This window comes from Candida parapsilosis, contig 005807 (genome assembly GCF_000182765.1).
Source record: "Candida parapsilosis strain CDC317 annotated contig 005807".
Taxonomy (NCBI): Eukaryota; Fungi; Ascomycota; class Pichiomycetes; order Serinales; family Debaryomycetaceae; genus Lodderomyces; species Lodderomyces parapsilosis.
Genome location: NW_023503280.1, coordinates 1,232,519 through 1,251,057, shown reverse-complemented (window position 1 = coordinate 1,251,057; position 18,539 = coordinate 1,232,519). Strand labels below are relative to the sequence as shown.

The 18,539-nt window shown below is 39.7% G+C and overlaps 7 protein-coding genes across 7 annotated transcripts; 4 read left to right on the top strand and 3 right to left on the bottom strand. All coding sequences in view use genetic code 12, as the record gives it.

Annotated features, from left to right (window-relative positions):
• Nucleotides 1-416: 416 nt before the first annotated feature.
• CPAR2_805550 (uncharacterized protein) lies at nucleotides 417-782 on the top strand (the record flags this gene model as incomplete). Its single annotated transcript, XM_036808443.1, has 1 exon — nucleotides 417-782. One exon carries the CDS (start codon nucleotides 417-419, stop codon nucleotides 780-782), a length of 366 nt encoding a protein of 121 aa, XP_036665179.1.
• A 391-nt stretch (nucleotides 783-1,173) lies between these two features.
• Nucleotides 1,174-3,306, top strand: PRT1 (translation initiation factor eIF3 subunit b; the record flags this gene model as incomplete). The annotated part of the gene is made up of 1 exon (XM_036808442.1): nucleotides 1,174-3,306. One exon carries the CDS (start codon nucleotides 1,174-1,176, stop codon nucleotides 3,304-3,306), a length of 2,133 nt encoding a protein of 710 aa, XP_036665178.1.
• A 147-nt stretch (nucleotides 3,307-3,453) lies between these two features.
• CPAR2_805530 (uncharacterized protein) lies at nucleotides 3,454-3,789 on the bottom strand (the record flags this gene model as incomplete). The annotated part of the gene is made up of 1 exon (XM_036808441.1): nucleotides 3,454-3,789. The coding sequence occupies one exon, from the start codon at nucleotides 3,787-3,789 to the stop codon at nucleotides 3,454-3,456; it is 336 nt and encodes a 111-aa protein (XP_036665177.1).
• A 467-nt stretch (nucleotides 3,790-4,256) lies between these two features.
• Nucleotides 4,257-8,165, top strand: CPAR2_805520 (uncharacterized protein; the record flags this gene model as incomplete). The annotated part of the gene is made up of 1 exon (XM_036808440.1): nucleotides 4,257-8,165. The coding sequence occupies one exon, from the start codon at nucleotides 4,257-4,259 to the stop codon at nucleotides 8,163-8,165; it is 3,909 nt and encodes a 1,302-aa protein (XP_036665176.1).
• A 79-nt stretch (nucleotides 8,166-8,244) lies between these two features.
• Nucleotides 8,245-9,366, bottom strand: LEU2 (3-isopropylmalate dehydrogenase; the record flags this gene model as incomplete). Its single annotated transcript, XM_036808439.1, has 1 exon — nucleotides 8,245-9,366. One exon carries the CDS (start codon nucleotides 9,364-9,366, stop codon nucleotides 8,245-8,247), a length of 1,122 nt encoding a protein of 373 aa, XP_036665175.1.
• A 391-nt stretch (nucleotides 9,367-9,757) lies between these two features.
• On the bottom strand, nucleotides 9,758-11,272 carry SPL1 (Spl1p; the record flags this gene model as incomplete). Its single annotated transcript, XM_036808438.1, has 1 exon — nucleotides 9,758-11,272. The coding sequence occupies one exon, from the start codon at nucleotides 11,270-11,272 to the stop codon at nucleotides 9,758-9,760; it is 1,515 nt and encodes a 504-aa protein (XP_036665174.1).
• A 2,341-nt stretch (nucleotides 11,273-13,613) lies between these two features.
• Nucleotides 13,614-16,511, top strand: CPAR2_805490 (uncharacterized protein; the record flags this gene model as incomplete). The annotated part of the gene is made up of 1 exon (XM_036808437.1): nucleotides 13,614-16,511. One exon carries the CDS (start codon nucleotides 13,614-13,616, stop codon nucleotides 16,509-16,511), a length of 2,898 nt encoding a protein of 965 aa, XP_036665173.1.
• Between the last annotated feature and the right edge of the window lie 2,028 nt (nucleotides 16,512-18,539).

Here is an 18,539-nt window from a genome sequence, read left to right as displayed (position 1 = left end):
TGAAGCTCATCCGGATCCTTTTCTAGCCTCTTTCTAACCACCAAGTCTCAGTGTACAAACATCAGTGCGTATTCGTGCTTGTTTAAAAAGTTTTGCAACCAAAATTTCAATTGGAGAGAGAACGAATAAACGCACCAAAATGTTTCAAAGCACGTGTCGTATTCCATCACAATGGAAGCTTAGGAAAGCTCCTCACTCGTGCAATCTTGATAAACTTCCTCCAATGCGGTCATCAAAGTTTTAGGGGAATTTACACTTTGAATTCCCTGGAGAGCGGAAGAATGTCAGGTTGTTTAATTCAATGGTATTAAGAAGCCAATTTTTCACAGCTTGAAACGATTTCATAAAACTTTGCGCCACAATCTTTTCTTTTTTTCTTAATAGAATACTTAATCCACCTTAAACATATGAAAGACATGTCTACACAACCGTCACCATCACCAAATGTGTCAGACGACTATATTACCAAAGCCAAGGGGTTAATATCTGAACACCCGTATTTGATGCTTTCGAAATCATGGTGTCCTGATTGTCATTATGTCTACAATTTATTTCAACAACAAGGAATATATGATAAGTTGCACATCATTGAATTAGATCAAATTAAAGATCAAAAGGAGGCTGCGGCTTTGGAAAGTGCATTTACCGAGATCGTAGGCAAGAAGTGGGTGCCACTGTTATTTTTCAAAGGAAAGTATTGGGGTAATGAACAAGATTTGAAAAACTTGCGCAAGGACGGGCAATTGGAAGCAGAGTTGGAAAAGCTAGCATTGATTAGATAGAAAGGAATGCAAAGATGTACCACTGGTGCTACACCCTAGTGTTTGTCATTAAAGAGGATAAAGTTCCTTGTTATTGAGTCCATCACTTGTTTTTGCAGACCTCTAAACAGTACACTATTGTCACTCACAATGAACGAATGTGAACAGAGAGGAGGGCCAATGCGCAGGTACATCACACATCCTTTGATAGTATAGCGATTGTTGAAATGGATATCAGAAATTTGTAGTTAAAGAACCTACTTTGATCTCTCTAGTAAATTTCGCATCCAAACACCAATACTATAATGTAGATGTTGAAAAATTTTTTTTTTTTCACTTATTTTGTTCTTTGATAAATTTTCAAACAATTCATTTGATCGTGTCATCAGTACCTTCGTATCATTAGCACACAATGTCAATAAACGAAGAAGAATATTTGCAGTTGGAGAAAGAAATCAATATAGATGATATCGATTTTTCGGATTTGGAGGAAAAATACGAAGCTGATGTTGGGTTGGACAATTATATTATTGTTGATGGTGCTCCTGTTGCACCAGAATCTAAAGTACCAGTTTTAACCAAGGTTCTCAAAAAGTTGTTCAGTACCGTGGGAGAGATAGTTGACGGGGATGAGGGTCTTTATATGCCATTAGCAGATGGTAAATCCAAGGGGTATTTATTCATTCAATACAAGACACCACAAGAAGCTGATTCAGCCATTAAGAAATTGCATGGTAAGAAATTGGATCAAAATCATAGGTTGTTGGTGAACAAATTCTCAGACATTGAAAAATATGGCTCAGCTAGTGGTGAATTCAAAGAACCTGAAGTTGAGCCATTCAAATCACACGGTTATTTACATGATTGGTTACAAGATAAACAAGGAAGAGATCAAGTTGTGACTCACTTTGGAGAAACCGTTGGAATCAATTGGAGTAAGAAGGCCAGTGATCCCGAACCCGTTGTTGAGTCAAGAAGAGGATTCACATCCAAGTATGCCAAGTTTTCTCCCAAGGGTACTTATCTTTTCTCAATCCACCCACAAGGTGTTCAATCATGGGGTGGTACAGATTTTCACAGCGTCAGGAGATTTTTCCACAACCAGGTGAGACTTATAGATTTTTCTCCAAATGAAAAATACATGGTGACATTGTCTCCTGTCCCAATTTCATTGCCCGATTCTGCTGCTGAGAGGCAACAGTTCCCATTTGGTCCTGAAAGTGAAGGTCATAAATTGGTTATCTGGGATTTGATTACTGGCGAACCTGTTAGAACGTTTGCGTTACCACCTCATCTTGAGCACCAAAAGGAAATGCCATGGCCATTGGTGAAGTGGTCGTTCGATGACAAGTATTGTGCTCGTCAAGGGCCCGATGCGTTGGCTATTTATGAAACTCCAAGCTTCCAATTGTTGGAGAAGAAATTGGTCAAAATTGATGGTATTCAAGACTTTGAATGGGCGCCAGCGGGAGTTAGATTACACAATAACAAGGGCTCAGAATTGGAACATATATTGTCATACTGGACACCGGAAAGTACTAATCAAACTGCAAGAGTTGCAGTGATGCAGATTCCTAGCAGACAAGTTTTGCGTACTGTTAATCTTTTTCAAGTCAGTGACTGTAAAATGCACTGGCAAAGTGAGGGTAAACTTTTATGTGTCAAGGTTGATAGACACACCAAATCAGGAAAAACTACATTTTCTAACCTTGATTTTTTCAAATTGGGTGAAAAAGATGTACCAGTTGAGAAACTTGAATTGAAGGATGTTATTGTTAATTTTGGCTGGGAACCAAACAGTGAAAGGTTTATTACCATCAGTCGTTTGGATGACGGTGATCCGAATCCAGCCATCCCAAAAAACAGTATTACTTTCTATGCTCTGGAAGTAACCAAGGGTAAGAATGCAAGCTCAAAATACAAGGCGTACAAAATTATTGACAACAAACACTCAAATACCATTGCATGGTCACCAAAGGGTAGATATGCTGTTGTTGCCACCATTTCTCGTTCTTCAGGTGAGCTTGAATTTTTTGATGTATCTTTCGAGGATGAAAACACTAAAAAGGGCGCACCAGCAAATGTCAAGTTGCTCAAGTCCGATCAGTATGCTGGAATGACAAACATTGCATGGGATCCTTCTGGTAGATTCGTTGCTGCATGGTCGTCTTCTTGGTTGCATGCCATTGATAATGGATACAGATTGTATGAGTTTACTGGTAAATTGTTGAGGGATGAATCTATTGATTTGTTCAAAGAGTTTATTTGGAGACCCCGCCCTGAAAGTTTGTTGTCGAGTGCCGACAAGAAGAAGGTTCGTTCCAACTTGCGTGAGTACTCAGCTCAATTTGAAGAAATTGATGCTATGGAAGCTGACGCAGCCGTCAAAGAAGCAATTTTGGCTAGAAGAAAGGCATTGGAAGAGTGGAGAGCATACAGAGCTAAGCATGCCAATAAAAAGGCCCAAGCAAGTGAAGTCAAGGCGGAAACAATAGAAGAGATCAAAGAGGAGATTATTGAAGAAAAGGAAGAAGTTGTTGAGTAAATTGTACCAGAAGGTACAAACTTGCACTATTATCTAATGATCTTGCTTGCCAAAAGTGAATTGTTTTTGTAAAGTCTATATACAATTTATAATAAATAATGTTAAAAAAAAGAAAACAACATGAGAGTAATAATCACCGATTCCATCTCATGCTGATTTAGTTTTGAGTTGAAGCCCATGCCATTTCTTTATCTCATCTTTCAAAAGATCGTTGACCAATCTATGTTGTTTTATCATTGGTAAACCTTTAAATTTGGAACTCTCCACAAGGATAGCAAACATCGATCCACACCCTCCCAGGACGTCCTGTACTTGTAAGTTGACCGGGTCAAACTCCTCTTGAAGTATATTGTAGATTTTACTTTCATATTCACCCATGTCATGATTATGCGATGACGTGGATTGCATTCTCTGCAATGACTGCAGTTGAATCGGTAGTCTTTTTGCAAACACCCTTGCTGTTAGAACTCGTTTTGGGAACATAGTTGGACTTTGTATGGCTGTGATGTGGTGGTCAATCTGTATTTGTAATACACAGAAAGTTTTTTTTCACCAAAATGGAAAATGCTGGTGTTTAGAAGAGAAAAATTACTGGAAGGCTAGCACTTCTTACATGGTTATAGTTATCAACTTAGTAGTATAAAAAACAACTGACTACTTTAGTGCCACCCAATGAACATACTTTGATCTTGTCTACAGCAGGTCACTGCTAGAAACTACCATCCTTCATCTACCTTTAAGCTATTCACTCTGCGGCTTTTGTTCCTCTCATCAGTTTTCCAGAAACGGAAAGAATCAAAACAATAAACGCTACCAAAAGACCCACATCAAAACAATCCTTCGATAGGCCACCAAGTTTCAATCTACAGCCCCATTAGTCAAAGTGGAGTTTGCTTTCGAGTTTCGAACCACAGGAGAATATACCAACTTGGCTTACCGTATCACCGCGAATGAGTCTTTACAAGCGTTACGTTTCAGGTGAACATGACAAGGAGCACTTCAGAACAGGGCAGAAACAAATCACTCATGGCAGAAAGAAAACAAACTCGATTGATCAAGGAGCCCAGAGTGGCATACTATTACCATTTTTCAATGATGACCCCAAAGATTATAAAAGTGAGTCACGAGATCAGAACACATTATTATCTAATTGGATGGATATTCTTCAGAATGCTGTAATATTCGTGGGGTATGATGATGTCATGTTCCATCACGTTGTATCTATAATTTCCCTGAGTGCAACAACAAGCAAATTATCCGCTCAATCAATTACCAAGTTTGGGTTTGCATCGTACCCCGACTTGAAATTGGATCCAAACTCTCGATTCTGGCCAAGTTGCGAGAACCTTTTATCACAACATCGCAACTCAAATGTACGACAAGCTTTGGCCGTCCTGAATTTGAAAAACTCAAATAGGATGTTGAACCATCATCGGTCAATGGATTTGCCTATGTGGGATGAGACCAACGCAGGGGCTTTAGCGAGCTCAATGAGATTGATACAAAGCAAGTCGCCCGAACATGTGGGGAGAAAATTATTGGAACTTGGTTTGGTTCAACATCAGCAGGTGCATGCTTTTACATTAGACGTCATCTATGACAATGAATGTGCTAGTGAGGAGATAGTAGAGGAGAATAATCAATTGGTTTCATTATTGGGTGAACAATTGGATCAAATCTTTGACCCATTGTTGGAATACGCACCTGAAGAAATAAAGGAATACTACACGCCTTCAACTAAAAGAGAGCTTGTCCATTATCTGAATCCAAAGATACAATCCATATTGGAGGAGATTGTTAATGTACAAACCAATTATACTGCAGGATTGGTGAACTTGTTGCAAACTTTTATAATACCATTAAGAGCTAGTGCCTTGGGGAAAAGCAGTGTGGATTCATCTAGTGCTATACACAAAATTAATCAAATCTTTCCACCTACCATTGATGAAATTACACGAGTCAATTGCATTTTAAATGACTCATTGTTGAATGCTCGCAAAGTGGATGATATCGAAGTAGTGATTGCCATGGGAACTATCATGCCATATTTTTATAAACCGTTTATACGACATGAAGCCAACGTGAAACACTTTAATGAAAATTTGACTAAATTTGCAGAAAAGTACAAAAAGCGTGTGTTTGAAAATTTAAAGCTAAACTCATCCCAGTATACTGTACGTGAGATTGACTCAATTGTTACCGGTGCATTGTTGGAGCTACCCAAATTCAAGCTTTTGTTGCAAAGATTGCATGAGGCAATTGAATTTGAGGAGACTCAATTGAGAAATTTCGATAGCAATAGACCCGACGATAATTTACGTTTGGTGAATTTGAATTATACCTCAGCTATGGATGTTATTTATGCCTTTTCGGGAGCTGATGAACATAAAGTTGAAGCAAAGCGTCGGGTGTTTACTCCCACTGGTAGGATGTTGACAGATATAGCTGACAATTGGCCTTCCGAGTTACAATTTGATTGGAATTCGAGAAAGGTTGTGGGTATCTACCAATTAGATAATGTTGCTAGAACGAATTTATCTGGCTCGGAGATATTAGCTGTTTTTTCCGATTATTTGTTATTCTTTACAGTTCAAGGTTGCGATCACAAGAAGATTGATAACGACGATAGGACAAAAACGATGTCGGTTGCTGATGCCTTGATGCACTCTTTAATCAATGAAAAACCGATACCCAACTTGGAAACATTTCCGGCAATGCAAGTTACAGCCTGGTGTCGTATTGATGAAGTGTTGGTCACCAAGTACCTGACTTTAGACGAGTCTAATGCTGAAACTGAATGCCTTCGGTTCCTTTCATTGAATTCTGGTGGATTCAAATCATCCATCGGTGGAGCTAAAGCATTCACTCGAAATTATCAGGTCACTGGTAAACGTTCACCAGCTGAGGATATTATCACGGCAGTTGAGAAATCAAAGATACTCTACAAGTCGTCGTCTTTCCATTTATTCAGATCAGCAAATAAAGGTATGCATGTTAGCTATACGGCTCAGCTGAGGTATGATTATGAAACCGAGACATGCAAGCTGCCGTTTGCTTTATTTTTGAACATCGATGTAGATGTGCCATGCTATTTTGAGCAACATCCTCAATTAGTTTTGCTATTGAAAGCATCAATGGTGAGTGATGATGAGATTAAAGTCACCGGGTATGATAGATATGCCAAGCAGCAAATTAATGATAATGTCAAGAGCAACGAATTCTCTAGGTATGTTGAGCACATGGTGGAAAAAGCATTTTACAGTTTGTTCTCGACATATAATACCGTGACCAAGAACGTTATTGAAGGAAATTTGTTTCATTTGCGATACTTGACTGAGCAGTATTTGAACAACGATAGTGGCTTAGAGAAACCTACTTGCGCTACTTCAAATAAAGTGAATGTTGATTATCGCCGAAATCAATCTAGCTCAAGGCTACAAAGGTCACCACCAAAGCCCTTGTCTTCCAGAAGCTCAATATTGAGCAAGCTTCATTTAAAGAACTCAAAGAATGCGGACATGAAACCTCACCCAGTGAAACCAACGAGGAAGATCTCTAATACATTTATTCCAAAGGGAACCAAACTCGAATACAAAGAGGTTTACAAACCAGTGCCAAAACTCCAGAGAAAAGAGACGTCGTCTACAAGCATGGTCATAGAGAGTCCTACAGAGGCACCAGTAAATGATACAACCAATCGTTGTACATCAGCTCCATCAATTGATGTATCACCGAATTTTCAGTTTCCTCGAGTGGACCATTTAGATGAAATTGAAACCAACAATAGTGTTACCGTAGATCATGAAGTAAGCACCATCAAACGACTTTCAACAATGGATGACATCTCAATAGTTTTAAGATTGTCACAGGACCCATCAATGGGTGACTATTACTACGACGATTATGATCGAACACCAAATTGGGAGTTTGTTGATCCAAAAAACGCAGTACCCGGAGGTGCATTGAAGCATGACCTTATGGGAGTTCCAGCGCAATGGGGTGCCAATGAGTTAGTTGAGGTCTACGAAGATGCCATCGAGAATGCACCAGCTAGTGTCGACTACAACCAAGTGCAGCATGGACGTGACACCTCATCTCATCGAAAGAAAGGTGATCATTCAGCCTTAGTCAAGCATCAGTTTAATGCTCCACCTATCCCCTCTTTTGTGGAGAGTGCAACCTCCCGAAAACCATCCAATGAGTCGCTGATATTCTCTCACGTTGCAGGAAATCCAAGTGCATACAATACATTGACCACTCCTCCAATTTCAAGCAGCTCAAACGGCTTAATGTTCAAGAATAACAGTACTGGCAAATCAAACCCAACCACTCTCACGCTAAAAAGATCTCATTTTCCTCGCGATGAATCATCTAGATCAATGAGTGCCCATGAAGTTGCACTTGAATTTAGTCGACTCATTGACGTCGAGTTTAGCAAGCCACCGTTGGAAGCAGCTATAGGCTCGGTACTCACATCGCCTAGTACCGTCACCGAGACAATTCCGCCGAGTCCACTGAACACATTGACACCGTTTCATACAAATTCAAGTGTTGTTACTCTTGTGAGCAATGATTCATCGAGTAATGTGGAAGTATTTGGGGAGGAGTCACATTTATCAATAGATGACCAAGAAGGTGATGAAAACCAGGTTCGTCAAGGATTGTATCAGCAGTCAAGAGGGACACAAGAGACACTTATTGCCAAAAATGAAGATGCCAACGTCGTAAATATGCATCTGAGTGAAACCACAACGAAACCGTTGAATGAGTTTATGAGAGATGATTCGATTTCGCAACTTACGAACCTATTACAATCCTCAATTTGGTTTAGTGATTTTGATGTTGAAGCGTTCCATTAGACTTACATACACGTATATATATATATATATTTCCATTAATGCGTCAATCTCAACCATATACGATGTGTTTCACTTACTCTTACGATTGTAATATCTTTTTAACAGTTTCAGCAACAGCATCACCAACTTCAGTTGTACTATTACTTCCCTTCAAATCGCCGGTTCTGATACCCTTATCCAAAACTTGCTTCACAGCCTCTTCCAAAGCTTCAGCCTCCTTAACGCAATCCAAACTCAATCTCAACATTGAACTAGCTGACAAGATAGTGGCAATGGGATTAACTTTATTCTCTTCCAAATCAGGGGCTGATCCATGACATGGCTCATAAAGACCGAACGCCTTGTTTGTATCTGGTAGTGATGCCAATGAAGCACTAGGTAAAAGACCCAATGATCCGGGAATCACACTAGCCTCATCGGAAATGATATCACCGAACATATTGGATGTGATTATAATACCATTCAATTTAGTTGGGTTTTGAATCAAAATCATAGCTGCTGAATCGATCAATTGATGTTGTACTTTTAATTGAGGGAACTCAGAGGAAATGACTTTATCCACGGTTGATCTCCATAATCTTGATGAAGCCAATACGTTTGCTTTATCCAACGACCAAATAGGCAATGGTGGATCGTGTTGTAATGCCATAAATGCCGCCATACGAGTAATCCTCGTCACTTCAGCAACGGTGTATTTTTCAGTATCCCATGCGGTTTCACCATCAGCACTTTCACCCTGTTCTTGACGTTCACCAAAATAGATACCACCAACTAATTCACGAACAATGATTAAATTGGTACCACGAACGATATCAGAACGCAAGGGACTCAACTCCAATAAAGATTCACTAGCAAAATTACAAGGACGGATATTGGCATAAAGGTTCAATTCTTTACGGATTTTCAATAATCCTTGTTCAGGACGAACTGATCCAGTACCCCATTTGGGTCCACCTACAGCTCCCAACAACACTGCGTCGGACGATTTGGCCAGTTCTAAGGATTCATCGGGGAGTGGTGAGCCAGTGGCATCAATGGCAGCACCACCAATTAAATGATGTTTGAAATCAAAATGGATTTTTTGATAGGGAGTTGATTCTTCAATGGCTTTGAGGACTTTGATTGCTTCATTACAGATTTCGGTACCAACGTGATCACCAGGTAATACTGTGATCGTTTTAGTGATTGTAGATTCAGACATTGCAAATTGATACAGATGTGGTTTGTAGAGTGAGTAGGTAGTTTCTTTGAAGCTTGAAAATGGTATTTTTATTTTCGGTCCGGGGGTGAAAAGAGATAATTGGTGTCTGTCCTAATATATTTTTCTTTTTCGAATTTTTCACTTTGGCTCTTCCGGTACAGGAGAGCGGAACAGGAAAAAGAAAAATATTTAGACTGCTGTATTTTTGAGGAGTAAACTTCAGCGCCATTTCAGTAGAAACTTTACATATCCTGGTCCTCTATATATGTGCATATATTTCACTCAATACTATACGCAAAACGAATTCATAAACACCGCCCTGAAAAGACCTCACATACACACCCCTCATCAAAACGTAGACTTCATGAAAGCCCAATACTCTTCCACCCCCTTAATGACCACTCCATTCGATCGAATCTAAATCGATACCTTCCTGTACCATCTCCCACAATGGTGACATCTTTCTCAAAAACTCAACACGTTCATTGATTGCTTGTATAACGTAGTCAACTTCACTTTCAGTAGTAAATCTACCAATACCAAATCTGATTGATGAATGAGCCAAAGCGTCATCAGCACCCAAAGCGTGAAGAACGTATGATGGTTCCAATGAGGCAGAAGTACAAGCAGAACCTGAACTTAAAGCAATATCTTTCAAAGCCATCAACAACGATTCACCTTCAATGTAAGCAAATGATACATTAACACAACCAGAATATTGATATTTAGGGTTGGTAGATCCGTTTAGTATAGTTGATGGAATAGACAACAATCCCTCTCTCAACTTGGTCGACAATTTCTCAATATGTTTCTTATCATAAGCACCTTCTTCCTTGATTAATCTTGCAGCTTCACCGAAACCAGCAACCAAAGGTGGCGCCAATGTACCTGATCTTAAACCTCTTTCTTGTCCACCACCAGTGATGATTGGATCCAATCTGACTCTTGGTCTTCTTCTGATATAACAAGCACCAATTCCCTTTGGCCCATAAATTTTGTGTGATGAAATTGATAAAAGATCAATCTTCATTTCATTGACATCAATTGGTATTTTACCAAAAGCTTGCGCGGCATCGGTATGGAAAAAAACTTTGTGTTCACGACAAATTTCACCAATTTCCTTCAATGGCTGGATAACCCCAATTTCGTTATTCACCGCCATTACAGACACTAAACAAGTATCTTTTCTAATAGCCTTTCTTAAATCATCCAAATTGATAAGCCCTTCTGAGTTGACGGGCAAGTAAGTAACTTCAAAACCTTCATCTTGCATATGTCTTGCGGAATCCAAAACACACTTGTGTTCAGTTTGAGTGGTGATGATGTGTCTCTTGGTTTTTTTGTAAAAACGTGGCACACCTTTAATGGCCATATTGTTGGTTTCAGTGGCACCACTTGTGAAAATAATTTCTTTAGGATCAGCATTTATAACACTGGCAACGTGTGCCCTTGCCTTTTCAACTTCTTTATCGGTTTCCCAACCATAAGCATGAGTTGATGAGTGAGGGTTTCCGTATAAACCAGTGTAAAATTCCAACATTTTGTCCAAAACACGTGGATCAGTTGGGGTAGTTGCTTGTACATCCAAGTAAATTGGACGAGTACCATATTTGGATGGATCACGAGTGGCTGATTTCAAACTAATTGCTGATCCTGGTGGTGGTTGTACTTCAGCTGGTATATCCAAAGGAGTGGATACATGTCTGCTGGCTGGAGATGTAGTAGAAGTAGCGGTGGCTGCAGCTGTAGTAGTAGCACTGGTTTTTGGTGACTCTGATTTTGATGATGTAGGTGTAGGTGTAGTAGTAGTGGCTAGGTACCTTGTTGTATATGATTTAATGTGACAGTGCTGTTGCCTAAGCAGCCTTATAGTTGAATTCTCAAGCTTGAGTAACTGTTTATACATCCTTTGATCTCAGCTGCTGCAGTCTATTTCAACGAAGAAAATCCTGTTATGTATATAGATGTGTTTGATGAAAGTATGAATTAAATGTTAGTCTATTCTTGGTCTCTTGTATGAGCGATGAATAGTAAAATGAATAGATGAATAGATAATTAATGATTGATGATTGATGATGTTTAAGTTTTAGTTTTTTTTTTTTTTCCTTTTCCCTTCGGGTTTAATATATTACTGCTTCTTTTGTAGTGGTAGAATTGTGAAACCAATCCCCCCCACTTCTCCTCCATCTTAACTCCTTTTTTGATTCGCAATTCTAATACTACATCACCAGCTTAGCAAGAGATAGAGAGATAGTCATATATCCCAACAGCTTCATACGCTTTTCAAAAGCTCACTTACTTACACGCGAAATTCAATAACATTCTCAAACTATACATTTCAACTCTATCGGGTACGGCTCCGAATTTGAAGCAAAAGCAGAACCAGAAAAAAAAAAAAGACTTCTTAGTAATACACAGAGTCCTTTTAATAAGTTATATGCAGTACCAAACAAATAGTCATTTTAGGATCAACGCTACCGCATGATATTTGAGGTCACGTTTTTACCAAACACACACCTCCTTATCTGCCTTTCTCCTTGTATCAAGTGCACGTGCAACAACAGTCTCGCTTTCTCTTAGTAATAGTAATAATGATAGAGAGAGTGTAATTCATTCGCTTTTTGAGCTATCACATTGACAGAGAGGAAGATACAGTAGTTATGTCTGGTCTAGTCCACTTTACTCTTGAGAATTATAGTGGAGTTTGTCACATAGTTGAGCAATTGAATTCCATTCCACATCACCAAAGCTCACACAGCTTTTGTATTAAATGTATACCTCATGAGGGATGAAACAACGAGTGTTTTTACTTTCCTTTTAGGCTCTCAAAGTCTCCAGTGCAACTTGCAGTGTGATTATCATACGTTAACTGTTAATGTTCATACAAAAAGTTGGTTTTGATAATGAACAACGCTTGCCATTCATGGAGAAAAAGATATCCAATGAACCACTTTCAGCTCATCGAAGATGTTCCTTTTGGCCTGCATTGTCAACACCTTGTTGTCACCTCCCCCTTTCGCTTTTTAACTGAAACTGTCTCCAAGTTTTCGTATATCAATTCCCTTCGACAAGAACATGTATCCATAAAGGTTTTGAATATGAGTACAAAGGTACGCTTGTGTAGAGCAAATTTTGTGACTGTAAGTTGTAACTAGCCCCTCTCACTGAGACACTACACTCAAAAATATAGAAACATGTAAGCATTAAAGTCTCAATAACTCGATAAATCAAATTGGTATCATGTGGGGTCCAAATTTCAATGGTAGGAATTCCGCTTTTCATGCTGTAGTAAAACCTGGGTAACTCTACATTTCATGGATCTTTGATTGGATACCTACAATTAGCCGAGAAAATCCCAAACACTTGACAAAGTGCCACACCTGTGATTTAAAGCAGACCTCTCTTACACTGATTCTGTTATTGTAGTTTATAATCCTTGCTATTTGTAATCCATGAGTAGGCTTCCACCTTCTGTCTCGGAGTGATGAGGTGGTTTCGTGTCAACCAAATGGACTGTAAAGTTAGTATCCTGTCTTTTGGATTTTTATCCACTTATTGAAGCACTTCACTCACCTCTTTAACCCAAACATCCTTTTTCAAAAGCCCTATTGGTGCTTTTGGATTGTAGTATTTACATTTTTTACTTGATTTGATGGTTTCTTCTTGTAATCTGTAGTACACACATTTGGTTCTAATAAACTCGGTTAAACATTTGGTGATTGCTTTTCTCGCTTGGTTGCAAAATTGAAAAAACGAAACAAAAAAATAAGGTAAACAATCCCCATAACAAAACTTCACAGAAATTTTGATATGTACATAAACAATCCATGTCCAACTAAGATGTAGCCCATTGATCGAAACTTTACCTTACTCAAAAATAGTGTGAAATGTAGCACGTCCAAAGAGTTCAATCTTTGTTGGAACCAGTGTGTAAAATACTCTTATCGTCATATATCGTGTGATGCAAATCTTTGTATCATCACAGTGTATCGCTGCAACGAATCAGAACTAGTAAACCAATGATTTAAATCTAAACATATTTACATAACTAAATAACAATAGCTTGGTCAATTTAATGGTGGAATTTTACTAATTGTATGCCCTTTTTTTTTGATATTCTCAAACTTTCACCAGATTGTATACACAAAACCACCAAAATATTTCCTATAAAAACCTCCTTATTTTCCTCTATTTCCTCTTTTCCCTTCTTTCCCTCTTTCCCTCTTTCCCTCTCTCTCCTCACCAAGATGCTTTCCACCTACACCGCCGCGAAGCAAGAACCTGAAAGTGCTTTCGACTTGAAATGCCGGAATTGGCTTGAAGCGAAACACGCTGAGGCTGCAAAACTTGTCGAAGAATATCGCAAGCAGTGTTCAAACCCGAATACTCCTGTTCCCCCTCCACCGCGTCTTGTTAAAGTTATCAAATCGAAAACTCCTACCACATTTAACCCCACCATCACCTCGAGGAGAATAGCTGCAGATGCAGTTTATCCACGGAATGAGACCACTGCAAATTTTGAACAGTCACAAGTGAGTCGTGCCAATGACTTGCTTATGCTCCAAAGACTGATTCCCGAAACAGCTTGGATGAGAGAAACATTGGATTTTGGTTACAAAATTCGAGATTTAGAGAAGTGGAAGAATAAGATTTTGGAATCGATGAGCGTAGATGCTCCTATGCTTCCCAAGATGGATCGGAATCAAACCATTGTTGATGGGACTGATAAGGACAGTGAGGTTCCAGAATCGAATGCTGCTGTTGTTGGTGAAATTGGTAACGCTACAGGAATCTTGATAGAAAAAAATTTGGAACCTGACAACAACGAACCACCTGTGCTTGACAATGGAGAACCTACTAGTAATCGTGCACATATTACAGATGCCACAAATGAAATTGATGGAGAGGATGTCTTAAGTCCCATTGGTGCAGATAGTGTATGGATTACTGGAGAATGCATTGCTGCTGAAGAGGCTCTTTTGAAAGAATTGGAGAATTTACTGAAAAAACCAGAGCTTAAAACTGAGGCAGTCGGTGATTGTGCACATACTACGGGTGACTCAAATGAAATTGAAAGAGGAGGTACTGTACCTTCCAATGGTGCAAATGTTGAATGTGCTGCAGAAAATTTAGAAATCACCCATGAACATTCCGTTGGAAGATTAGTTTCCAATATCGATTCTCCCGTAAGTAATGAAAATAAATTAGCCCCGAACAGTGCAGTGTGGCCCAATTGGGGAAAGCACTTGAAACCGAAATGGTCAGAATTCACTGATACTTTGAGAACCAAGTTTGCGTCAAAGAACAGAGGAAGCAGTGTCGATGAAATGCCAGAAATGAGAAACGCTGGCAAACCTGCTGTCACTCTGAGACCTCGATTGAATAAGAGGGTTAAAGCTTTGTTCTTGAAAAGGGGAAAAAGATCCAAGCTTGTTTCCAATGGTGATAAATCTGTGTTATTTGAAGCCGAAGTTTACTACCAAGGTGGTTCAGAAGAAGAAGCGCAAGAATTGATCACTGCTGGTGGTGCTAAGCCTGTTGAGCCTGTTGAGCCTGTTGAGCCTGTTGAGCCTGTCGAGCCTGTTGAGCCTGTTGAGCCTGTTGAGCCTGTTGAGCCTGTTGAGCCTGTTGAGCCTGTTGAGCCTGTTGAGCCTGTTGAGCCTGTTGAGCCTGTTGAGCCTGTTGAAGCTAATGACTCCGATGATGTTGCTGGTACTATTGACCCAGATGTGAAAAGTGAGGCCATAAACGTGCCAAGGACCAATGTTGTTGAAGGTCCACTCCAGATTCGGAATTCAGAAGATGCTATTGCTGCTGCCTTTGATTATTTTGATAGGTGTCATGGCGAAGTGAACGGGAATGTGACAACTAAAAATAATGCAGTGCCAAATAGTGACCATTTAGAACAACTGTGTCCAATTGGAGATCCCGAGGAAGCTGTTGAATCTGAAGCTCCACTTCTTTATAATTGTCGCAATAGTGGAGCTGACTGTCATGTGACATCTGAAGGTGATGATGCACCAAGTTTCCAGCATGAAGAAGTACCAGTTGAAAATGAACACCTTGAAAACTCTGCTGCTGGAGCCTCAGTTAGTGATCCTTTGTCATTAGAAGCTCATAATGGAAAACCTAGCAGACAGGACCTTACCCCACTGAAGACCAAGAAACTTAAAGTCAAGATGTTCTTTAGGAAACTTGTCGAGCTGTTGAAAAATCATTGGCGTGCTGTGGATAGGGCCCTGAAATCCATCAACATTGAAACTCCTGATACTGGACTGGGCAACGAAGGTGCAACTAGAGGTGCGAAAGATGCTTCCAAGAAACTGAAACGCCGCAGTTGTAAAAAGAGAAAACGTGGTAAGCGATCATCATCAAGCGCTAATGTGCCAAGTCTGAGAGAACCAGTCGTGAATGATGTATACACCAATAGTGATGAAGCGACTCCCAGGTTTGGTCAAGAGTTTTGTGCCATTTGGAATGTGGATGATCGTGTTTCGGAGGAAGTTACTGATCGTGTCCGCGAACATGAAAACCAGGTTGTGAATGATGATCCCGGTAATGCTGCTATTGAGAGTGCTCGTGTTTCTAATGAAGAAGCGGAACAAAAGAGTATTGACGTGGTCCATCCAGCTCTGAATTCCGATGTTGGCAGGTTTGATGTTGAAAATGCAATGCTACCAAATTCGGCAATTAATGGAGTTGACGAAGAGAACCCAACTCCGATTGATGAGATAAATGTTTCTGGCGTTGATTCTGTTCATGCTGTTGCTGAACCTCATTCCAAAGAGGAAAATCCAGAAGATTTTACTAATTATCGCCCCGCATCAAGTAATGGGACTTTAGAAATTGATCCATTGGATAGCCAGTTCTTTGGTGCTCGTGGATGGCTCCCTATGGAGAAGGAAAAGCAAAGGGAGCGTATGAGGAGCAAACTTGGAGAAGTGAGGATGATGATTGCACGTGTACTCAAGCGTGGTTCAAAGTCAAAGAGAGATAAAGAGATTGACGAGGGCTACCAAGCTAAGCTTCGAAGAACTGAACCTCCAGGTCATTGGGTTGCACACCCTGGAAGGGGTTTAATTTGGACGGTTGAAGGTGCTGATGAGAACTCAAGAACAACAGAGGTTGCAAATGAAGGAAACTAGAAATTCAGCAACCGACCAACCCAGTGAACCACGATGCAGCCAAGAGCCGAGAAAGCAGCCACTGATATAATGACTCCAGAGGAGGAATTTTCAAAAGATATTATAGAAGGCTAAGAGCCACAATGATTTTGTTGCAAGAACTGTCGGTTGAATCGTGGCCGAGGGTAGTTGAAGACCGGCACGATAGAGAAGGACCAATAATACTGCTGTTGACGGTAGCTTCGTTGAAGTTGCTGACAGAGTTAAGCCCCGGAGATAAAAAGAGATCTTGCGGGCACCGTGGTCCGAGACAGTGTTTGTTGATGTGAAAGACAAAATAACATTAAACTTGAAATTTAAGGATGGGTTAGACAACTGGAGGATACAGAGTGACAACTGATGTTGCTGATAAAAAGGGATAGATATTGGAAGAGAACTGACGCTAAATATTGTTATCCCTGCAACTCAAAATGGTATCCCCATCACCCATCCAATGAATTGTTCAAATGTGTTTCAAGTTTCATCTGGATAGTGCACCCTATGGGAGAGAGACCCCCTTGGACCTTCATACACACAAGCCAAGAGCCATTAAAGAAGGAGGATATCAACCAAGATTTGAGCGGGACCACTGAGGATAAGATGTGTTGATATTCAAATGAATTGCCCATATTTTTGAGTCTGGTTTGTCAATATTTTTGACAAACAAGAAGCAATAAACCCATGTTACTGAAACTCGGTGGATGTGATATGGTTGCTTCTTCAGACTTGATCATGGTGGCGTTTTGAACCAATTTTTCCCTTATCTAATCCTCAAGTTCCCTCATTTTGCGGTTAATGATTGATCCCATAATCGAAAATGGAAGATGGTGATTGCAGGTAAAGTTATAAGTTATGAAAAACAGCGTTCAAAAGATTATAAAAATTAAAGGAAAGATTCAATTAAAATAAAAAATGCAAAAATGCAAAAAAGCTGTCTATATATAAAGCAATCATTCTTGGTTATGTGTTTCCTTGAAGTACCATTGAGTTGATCTACTTAGTTTGTGCATGTGAAAGAAAGATGAATGTTTTTTTGTCGAAGTGCACCCATTGAAAATCCCTATTTACTATTTGCTGTTTGCTGTTTGCTGATTTGTTGATTTGCTACATGGTGGTATTAGCGGACTGCTGATATCGGATTTTGCTGCTGTACATTTGCTTTTTATTGACGTCAAAGCTCAATTTCTCTCTCACTTTATCTCTAATGAACGGTTTTCATTGGGGTTTTGGTTGGGCATCTCTGAGGATTCTTTCACACTAGTTGCGACAAACAAGATAGCAGTAAGATTGTTCCTTCTCAACGTTGACCCACGCAGTTCCTCTATTTGCATGATTCCGTTGCATGTATCGAGATTAGTGGAGCTTTATCCCATTTACGACCTTTCCCGCGGGACAATATCCTCCTCTTCTTTTGCTTCAAACCCCCTTTATCAAAAACTTTCAAAACTAATGGAACAACAAGTGTGATAAACCCTCATCCGATGATTCACAAAATTGACGGTGTACAATCTGAACAAACTTCAAAAGAGACTTCCATTTCTCCTTCAAAAGCACCACCATACCAACAGTGGGTATTCTTACAAATTGCATAAAGCTAGTGTGTTTTTGTGGATCACTATCATTCTATCAGTTGATACGTTCCAATTCTTCTTCAAAGATTTAAAACAACAAACCGTTTAAGTAAACGCTTTGGGATGGTGCAATTTGTCACCTCAAAATCGATTCATCAGCGTTCCTATAAAGTATTGCAGACTTGGACACCCCTCTGGGTATGACTCTGCCATTAATCATACTGTTGGTATAAGGTATTAGCAAAAATTAAAGTATTTTCATAATTTGAGACGACAATACCTTGGCACAATGAATCAATCGCCCTTGAGAAGTCAAGCTGGAGCAAGGATTTTGAATGTGCTATAGTGGTGTTGTTAATATCACAACCCTATAACATCCAGTCAATGGGCAATTACAATCAGGACAACATAAAAGGGTCACTACTATACCCTGTAGAAG